The sequence below is a fragment of the Genypterus blacodes genome, unplaced genomic scaffold (assembly GCF_046128005.1).
Source record: "Genypterus blacodes isolate CSIRO-AG114 ecotype Tasmania unplaced genomic scaffold, CSIRO-AGI_Gbla_v1 ptg000053l_1, whole genome shotgun sequence".
Classification (NCBI taxonomy): Eukaryota; Metazoa; Chordata; class Actinopteri; order Ophidiiformes; family Ophidiidae; genus Genypterus; species Genypterus blacodes.
Window position 1 is genome coordinate 4,273,899 of NW_027466865.1, and position 9,654 is coordinate 4,283,552.

The window sequence follows — 9,654 nt, forward strand, 5'->3', positions numbered from 1 at the left end:
TCATTGTTTCAAGTGTCCAAAGCAATGTTTCATTCATTGAGCTCCAGTGAAGCTCTGGGGAATCATTTTGGGTTGAATTTGCTCTTAAATGTCAATGACGGGAATCATGTCAGTTGGCTGGAGGATTGTTGACCTCTGGCAGAGGTTTGCTGTCTCTCATTTAGTGTCCAATTTTTCTTGTATCCCCTAGACTCAACACTGAGGTGATGCCTTTCCTGTGGCTTTTCAGATGTCTTCACTGTGACCTACAGGTTAATGTCTTTCCCTGACAGATACCATTAATGATTAACTCTGGGGCGGATTAATAAGACCGGAGGATGACTTGTCTCGTTCCATCCCAGAGGTCTCGAATTTCAGCTGTGGAACAGAGAGGGCAAAGAGGGGCAGGAGGAAACACCGGTTTGACACTTGGATATTTGGTTTGGAATAAGCTAACTATTGTCCTGATATTCACTTTGACTCTATGACTACAATTTCATTTTTATATAATAACAAGAACAATTAGCACTATTGTCTTTACTCCAAACTTAAGTTCATTCCACATGTTTGTAAATTACATTACAGCAGTACAGAGTAGACGTCCCAGATGCGTCTCTACTAGCAGCACATCAGTCAGTCATTTGCTCTGTGCTGTCATGAGGCATCCTCTATTCTCAGGCATACAAATTCTGCACCATACAGGGAGATCTCTTCCCTATTGGTCCTTGGGGAAGCCCGTGCCTGTAGCACCTGTTGCACTTTGCAAAGAGGACATCCTCCTCGTTCAACAATACAGAAAACCTATACTCCACTGAAACAAAACACAGCGACATACAGCAGAGGGCTATGCTGTGTTAAATATAGATCACAGACCCCATGTCCCTGTGGAACACCCATCCGATACTATTGTCACTGGATACATTAACACCAACACTCACACAAAGCTAAATGTTTGAGCCCAGCTTGAGGACAAGGCAGAGGGTGAGACAAAGAGTTTTTCCTCCTCATTGCCCTCCTCTCACTATCTGCCTACAGGGCAGGGCTTCCCTGTCCCTGAAACTAAGATACCACACCAGATAGAAAGATACCAGCGGCGTCTCAGAACTGAGATTTGATCCATTGTGGACAAAGGGTCAGAGTTTGGCTTCCTTGTCAGGTTTAGTTTCAGATGTTTGGTTTTCCGAAGGAGATCTGGCGAATTTGTTCTGTGGGACTGCAGAAGCTCATTTCAGACCAACCTCAAAGCTGAGTGCAAGGGCGAGTAAACGCACCACTGCCCTCTATTGGCTATGATACGCCACGGCCTCAAATACTACATTGACTTACTGAATCAAGGAGAGCCAAGCTGTCTATGCTTAAAAACATCCTTATAATTACACATGTTCATTGCTCCATTCCATAGTAAATGCCACGCTAATAGTGCTGTCATACACAGATACAAAGACTCAATCAGATAACTTTAACATCTTTCCAAATTGAGAAAAACGAATAGAAATACATTTTATTTAATCAATTTAATTTGTAAAATACAGAAAAATCTAAATATTGAAAAGTGTGTATTTCAAAATAACGAATTTGTTTATTTTGCTATCAAATTCTAACAACACAAATATTTTTTTTTATCAGAGTTGTAGAACACACAGGAACATGTTTGTTGTTAAAGTCTTCATCAGGTTCTCAAATGCTGAGGCGCTCCACCTCCCCATAAATGTTGCGAAGTTAACACACGTCACTCCCTTCAATAGGTGGAACAACTCAGTCTTCTGGGTAATCAAGTGCATCAATCAGTCATCTAAGAACTTTATATGACCGACACGTAACATTTTGTAAAGAATTTTTAAAGTATATTGATTGATGTATTAGCTATTTAATCTTTATTTAATGATCATTTTGTCACTTTTTATTACTGGATAGGAAAATGTCATATTCCCTAATGATGAAATTGCTGAAATCTCCTTTGCAGGTCAGAGAAAGTTAAACCATTTCCCAGACTGGTTTTTCACTGTGAGAGGGAGAGAATCTTTCCAGTCTTTAGTTGGCTGGCGGGTGAGGCTGAGGTGCATCCTGAACACACTCAGTCACACCCGCCCTGCAGCTGTGTCAACAGCATGATCAGAGCAACATGAACCAATCTGACACAAAGAAGATGTCAATAAGTTTATTGGCAAGTGTCTCAGTGTTGCTCTTTGGCGGGTTAAATACTTTCCCTGGTCTGTCCGGTTCGAGATTTTACATTCTCAAATATGTTGCCATTTAAACCTGATTTCTGCATATGACTTAATTGTGCACATACAGTGTAATGTAGTAAAGTTAGTGATCACAGCTTTATCTTCAGAAAGTCTGTTTGTGTTGGGGGATGGTGGCTGGGGGGGTTTCAATAGGCCATCCTCTTAAAATCCTCTTAAAATCACCATATGGAACTTATCTGGTAAAACTTTATTAAAGGGCCTGGGCTGAGGGCAGAGGTCAGAGGTCACTGTGGGTCATTAGTTTCTGCAGCACCACAACTGCCTCAGGTCAAATCAGCAGCCATAGATAGACTTCTTCTGAAAATGTATAGGTTATGGCAGATGCTTACAATAGCAATTAAATCTATTGGTGTGTATTATATCAAACTGCAACATTAAAATGAAACGTACCTTGAAATCCTATAGAGGAGATCAATTGAGATAAACATGCAGGCACTCGGGGAGATCCATGAGGTGGAAAAGATGGTGTATTAGTGAAATATAGAATTCATTAAGACATCCACATGTCCGCAGCAACTGACTGTTCAACATGTTTACTTTCTCAAGTTCCAAATGCCAAAAGTGATAAAGGTAAGAGGTTAATTAAGAGAAACAGACTCTGAGGTCATGACGAGTTCCCTCAACTACTCAGTAATGTGGTTCCTCATTTGAACACAACAGAGTTAATACTGCTAATCCCAGACAAAATGAGATGAAGTCTTCCCTGAAACAATTAACAACACAAAGGGTCGAGATGAAAATAGCCCCAGAATTGTTAAAAAATAGATTTTTGATCATTTTTTGTGTATTGTTTGAACGTTATATCGGTTAGTTCTTAGTAAACACAAATAAAAAATACACAGATACATAGACACTCAACTTTCTCCCCATCTTTCATATGTTGCCGGATGAAAGCCGGACTTAAACTGCTCACGCTATTTTATGCCTGCAAGGTCAAAAGCCAGAGGTCAATGTCTGACCCGCGTAGTATTTACTGATGCAGTGAGAGGGTGTAACACAAATGGAAAACAATAGGAGGCGTCTCGCTCCCAATGCTGCTACATCCACTCTCCATTCACCTCTTCCTGGGTATCTGGTGTTGTGAGCCGACTGAATTCCAGTGTTTGTTTCTTTCCCAAGGCTTCCGAACGGTAACAAATAGAGGGGAAACGCTCAGCGCCAGGGCCTGCATTCCACCTATGGTGCCGGGTCATTATCAGTGATGGCTGGGAATGATGGGGGGAGGCCGTTAAGCAAAGGCACAGGAAGCAAAAAGGGGGGGGGTACTAGGGGGAAGTAACCGAGCATATGTGTAGTGTGCTTGTAGCAACAAAGTTAGATTAGTCTGAGCAGAGGGAAAAGGTCAGTCTGCTTGTTAAAATGACCTAAAGTCTCATCAGTTTGTTTGCATAAGACTGCATACTCTGTATAACCTTGCTTATAATAGATGGAGGCGCAATTCATACTCCAAATGTAAACAAAAGGAGTCGCCTCACCAATACATTTAATATAAGGAGCGTAAGATGAGATGAGCAAGTGGACAGATGAGACAACGGCTGAATTTCTTCTGCCAGAATTCCGCAACACCTCAGTCATTTATGCAACAACGGTTTCAAACCTGAGTCAAGAATTTGTCAACTGACATCTTGCATAAGTTGGATAACGCTGAAAGACAAAAATGCAAGAAACACAGATGAACAAACAGCGTAACTGTTTAAAATAGTGATTGTTAGCTTCATAAAGTGGCTCAAGAAATGTAGTTTAGAGGAGGCATTGTTATTTTGTGTGTGTGTGTGTATATTGTTGGTTTTTGCCCTGTACACCTCCCCATAGTCTAAGCTTGCTGCAATGCCTGAGGCCTGTAACGTGCTGTTGTGTGTGATTAGTGTACAATGTGTTTGCAGGCACATTCTGTCTCTAATAGTAGACAGTACACACACACACACACACACACACACACACACACACACGCACACACACACACACACATACAGATAGAGTTGTAAGCATTCCCTGAGGAACAAGCTTTGCACCTGCCCTTATTTTCACCTAATGTGGACAGCTAATACGTGGCAGGAGAGTATGTGCGAGAGAAGGAGGGGAAGGTGGGATACAAATGCTAGAATTTGCACAGATGAGATCAAGCCGTCAGAGCCCACTGAGGCCATCATACCTGAGGAGCAACATCCCACTGCCCTTATTAGAAGGACTGATGTCTGAATGGAGATTGGTGGGGTCATGGGGCGGACACTTGGGCTGCCCTCACGCCATACCAGCGAGCTCAGAACCCAGAGGATTCACTGATGCAAATGAGGTCTGTGTGTGTGTGCGTGTGTGTGTGTGTGTGTGTGTGTGTGTGTGTGTGTGTGTGTGTGAAATGAGGCAGGAGATCAGCGGATTACATACAGCATGTCGGAGCAAAATACCCTCAAGTATAGGTGCAGCATCTGTGGTTCACATTCACAAGCTGTTCATGAGACGGTATTCAATATAACAGTTATAATTACTTCCAACTTCAGGTCATTGACATGACATACATTTCTAAACATTTTCTATTATTAAAATTACAAATTTGCAAGATTTTGCTGTCATGTTGGAGGTTTGACATTTTTGTGGACTTTCTATTTTTCAGTGGTATGTTTTTGTTTAATGCTAGACAGTCACAATTATAGCAGTTGCGCAGTGCTAATCTGTAAAATTTCCATTTTTAGGTTTTCATCTTCAGTGATGTAACGGGTGAGAGGCAGTGACATGGACAGTGAGTAAGGAGTCGCGTGGGAAACAGTCATGGCAGAAGTCTCCATGCTGGAGCAGGTGACTCACTGTACCTGGAGACAACTTTACCTCTTATGAACAAATTGAGTAGAACTACAGGTGAACCCTTTGCAGCAACAAAAATAAACCCAATTTTGCATAAAAACAAATTGCTTTGAGTGCATTATTGAATAAATCATTTTGATTTTCCCATCTCCAGATTTGCTCTTGCTATGTAAAGTGATTTTTGGGTCACTGCAGGCCCACATCAAGGGATAATGGAAACCTGTCAAAAAGGAGCTGTGATTTTTGTGAATCCTCCCTCAGGTTAACAGACAATGAACACGAGGCTTTGATCTGCATTCATACTCAGGCAGAATAACGATGGCTCCTGTGAGCTAATCATGTCTGTGGTGTTTAAGCAAACTGCAGCAGGGGGTTCATAGCCACACAGGCGGCTCTAATGAGTTTTATTTGTTTTGTTTTATCCTCCTCCACCTTCTGTTCACCTTGGTACACAAAGAAATGTAGAGGGAGAGGCAGTCCAGCCGCCCCCATACCTTCATGGGGCTAATTATCCAGCCCCCGTGAGGATCATCTCATAGCTTCACCTCAGGTAAAAGAGATTTCTCTCCTTTATCTAAACACATCATTCAATGTTAACCTACTTCATTAGTGTAAACTGGAGTGTGTCTGTCTGTCTGGATGCTGTTGTTGTGGGGCTAATTTTGCTTGTGGCTTTCCCATCCACCAGATTTACCCACACTGGGCTGGTTTAAGCACATGTGTTGTGTAAGTGTTGGCTACTACATATAATTGTGGCTTTGAACATGTCAAAAGCTTTTTCCTTCAGACACTGATGTCATATCAGTTCTAATAAAGGTTTCTAAACTGCAAAGGGATGAAACACTTCTCTAAAGCATCACAGTCAGATGGAAGTGTGTCCATATAGAAGGAGGCCTGTGAGTTAGAACGTTCCATACCAGGCTCAGAACATCAATCATCCCTAAATACTGCTCTGCTCTTACTGCGTCAGCACTTCACTTACAGTAGACTGCCTCATGCCAACACTATTAACAAAATCCTTTATTCTCTTATATCAAAGTTAACAGTAAACAGTAACGTAATTTTGATTAAAATTGTCAGTTGTTCGATCAATTTCCTTAATGGTGCAGTCATTAACTGAAGGGGTTTGGCAACAACAAAAGCTATCAGCTTTGATCACGCTCAGAATTTCAATCCCAAAACTTCCTTAACTTTTATGCGAATGCTGCAGTAAAGTAAAAGACAGACTCAGTATCTCCTTCATCTCTCCAGGGCTGTGCATGAGACTTTAATCCATCTGTCCCACTTCACAGCAATTTTCACACTCTCATAAGTCCAAATCACTGCTGCGGCCGTTGCCTGGAAAGTTTGTCCTTTAACGGTATCGGTCACAGCTCTTTATCCACACAATGGCTTCCTATCTCTCTGTCGGACGGCAATTCCCGCTCCATCTCTTTCTCATTAAGCATATGTCTCATTTTCTATTTCAGACAGCTGATAGCATAGAAGTGCACACAAAAGCACTATTTTCAGGCCCTTTGGCTCATCTCGTCTAAAAGTCTAATGAGAACAGATCAAATATAACTGAACCGGCGGGGAGACAAAGGGAGACGTAGCCCTGTGAGTGAGGGATGGGGCGAGGCAGAACAATGGGCCTGAGTGTGCCATCACTGCAGCAGCCTGGAGCAGGACCAGTGAATGCAGATGATTTTGTAATGAGGGATTAAGTGGTGGATTATGGGTCTTTATTAAGATGTTTCTGATCCTCATTAGGCTGAATCTCGTATCAGGGCATCGATTGCTGCGCGCTCGCTGGATTGGCCGTTCTCTTGAGGAAGAGGAGAGAGGAAAGGCAAAGAGAGAATGATAGTCAGAGACGTGTTCTGAGGAATTTAACAAGAAACCATACGTGTACCTGCACAAAGCCAAACATCAAGTGAAAGTGAGATAAAGTGATAACAAAGTGATAACTGTGAACACTTGCAAGTAATCAGTGAAATGTTGCCATATTTGTGTATCATATCATTTCAGTGTTAAGACATTTCACCTTCTGGACCTGTGTGATTATTCTGTGTGATTGTGTTTCTCACAAGAAGAGACCCGAAGGAAACAACGTATGACAGAAACAAGCCAAAGCCAGAGAAAATAAGACAATAACCAAAACTGAAGCCAAACAGGAACAAGATTAATATAACAAGAGATTCTCTGCCATTCCTGCAAGTGTCTCGTGAGAGATTTATAGACACAACAGTTTAAAATCCACTTAGAAGTCAGTCTAAACATGCTTGAGTTTGCACTCCAGCGCCATGATTTTAGCAGAAATGTTTGACTTTTGAATGACAGAACTCAGCTGAACCACTGCGTAGAAATTACACACACAAATACTGTTGGTCTCTGCTCTCTCTCTCACACACACACATCCCAACTGTATTGACTTTGTGTTGAAATGGATTGCATCATATTGCACAAGTTAGGTATTTAATCTTTGTTTGTCTAGACCCTTAAAAGTAGAAAGTTGTATTTGAAGATATTTTTAGATATAGTGGTCAGTTGTTATAGGTGTAAGTGTGTGGAAATTAATTGAGGCATTACTCAAGCAAATACCTTCAATGATAAAAAAAAAAGACTCGCACACAGGAGCAGTTTAGGTTATGACAGCTTTATTCAGTGCAAAGAGAGTCTAGTAGTAGGAATCGTTGATGCGCCTCATGCTCATGAACCTCATGTTGCTGCTGCCCATGTTCATGAAGTTCCTGTACTCGCCGGGCCTCATGTACATCATCCTTCCCCTGAAGTGGGGCTGCTCGTACATCAGCCAGTTGCCGTCCATCACGTTGCAGGACATGCAGTTGGACATGCGGTAGCGGTCCATGGTGTTGTCACAGTCGTCCATCAGCTCGGACATCTGACCGCCGAAGTTCTCCCTCTCGTAGATCTTCATCCTGTAGGATCCCCTGTGCTGTAGTGGGGATAAAAGAGCGCGTTTAACAGGAGGATAAGTACAAATCTCAGCTACAAATTTGAGGAAATGGGGAGTAGTGGAACTAGCCAGCTACAGTATGTTATCTTACCATGGGAATCATACGGCAGGACCTGACGTTGTCGCTCATGCCCATCATGCTCATGTAGTCAGAGTACTCGCCCCTCCTCATGAAGTACTGGTTGCCCATGAAGTTGGTGCGGTCGTAGACCATGAAGCAGCCCCTCTCCACCCTGCAGGAGTGGCACCTGTTCAGGTAGGAGGACATGTCGGGGCAGTCGCTCATGCACTCATAGGAGCGACCCTGGAAGTTCTTCTCCTCGTAGAAGACGATCTGACCGAGGCAAAGGTTTTGGTTAGCACAAGTGAGGTACATAAAAGGTGATGCACGCTAATAATGTAAAAATTAAAGAAATGTGAGAGCTTACCTTGCTCATCATGTTCATTCCAGTGGAAGTCATTTTGTTGGTCAGTGGGCTGCTGCTGCTGCTGCTGCTGGTGGAACTGCTGCTGTTCTTGCTCTTGCACTGAACTGTACTCTTACCTGCTTAACCCTTTCCTTTTATACCTGACCGACAGACTCTGGCCCATTGTGAAAACCTCCTGAGCCAGCAAGAGCGCCATAGAAATGCACAGAATATAGAGGGCACACTTTCAGGGGCTTGAAAAGCAACACAGCGGCCACACAAAGGCCCCACTGAAAAGGTTAACAATCAGCAGTCACAACTTTGCCTTGTTTATTCGCTGTGGCATGCTGTGTTTTGTCAGCAATAATCTTTTTTCTTTTTTTAACATTTGGTTCATAATACTTGCTGAGTGGTGTAACTTTTGTAAATTGACAAATGGTACGTTTGTGCAGGTGGAACGTTATCATGTGCCCCATGTATGAAATGCCCCAATCATGTAAAGCACTCCAGTGGTATTTTTTGTAATAGCAACAACGATATAACATTATAAACATAACTTATCAGTGATTGTTTCTGAATCTGAAAGACACACAACATGATGACAGTTTGATTGAATTAAGTTTTATAATGAGTTGATCAATGAAACTCAACTCAGTGAACAGGTGAACAACATTATTTTCTTGATCATGGGTAGTGATGTGATCAAAATGGAAATATAATAATAAAATATATTCTGTCAAGCTGCTTTACATGAGTCTGACATGATTTAGACTTAATATTTATGACATTAGACGTTTTGAAATGGTGAAACTAATTGTGAAAACATAATAAATGCATATGGGAATAGCTAGATATATGTCATAGAAACAACAGATTGTTTTATCAGCTTACCATTGACTAAATCCTTATCCCCTTATGATTTGATATAGTTACAAAGATAAACCCAATCGAATATTTACACTGTTACAATATACAAAAATACACCATAGGTCATAAATGAAACCACAACATATACATACTGTATATAATAATGAGTAAAGTAAGTCGGTATATTCAATATTTCTAATAGTAAACCTTGAATTACGTGTGTACAAAACACACTTCTTTCCTTCTTTTTGAAATATCATAGCAATGTTTTAGCTGTTATAGTTTTGGTGTCTCTCTCGCCAACATAATTATATACTGAGTCAAAGTGTGGCGTCCATATGCTTTGAGAGTGACATTTTTCTTTTGTTAATCCAGTAAATGATCATTGAAATGG

The 9,654-nt window shown here is 41.5% G+C and overlaps 1 protein-coding gene across 1 annotated transcript; it reads right to left on the reverse strand.

Moving 5' to 3' along the window:
- Positions 1-7,686: 7,686 nt before the first annotated feature.
- On the reverse strand, positions 7,687-8,447 carry LOC143001355 (gamma-crystallin M3-like). The gene is made up of 3 exons (XM_076150913.1): positions 8,415-8,447; positions 8,078-8,320; positions 7,687-7,965 (listed from the first exon to the last, which is right to left on the reverse strand). Exons 1-3 carry the CDS (start codon positions 8,445-8,447, stop codon positions 7,687-7,689), a joined length of 555 nt encoding a protein of 184 aa, XP_076007028.1.
- Positions 8,448-9,654: the final 1,207 nt, after the last annotated feature.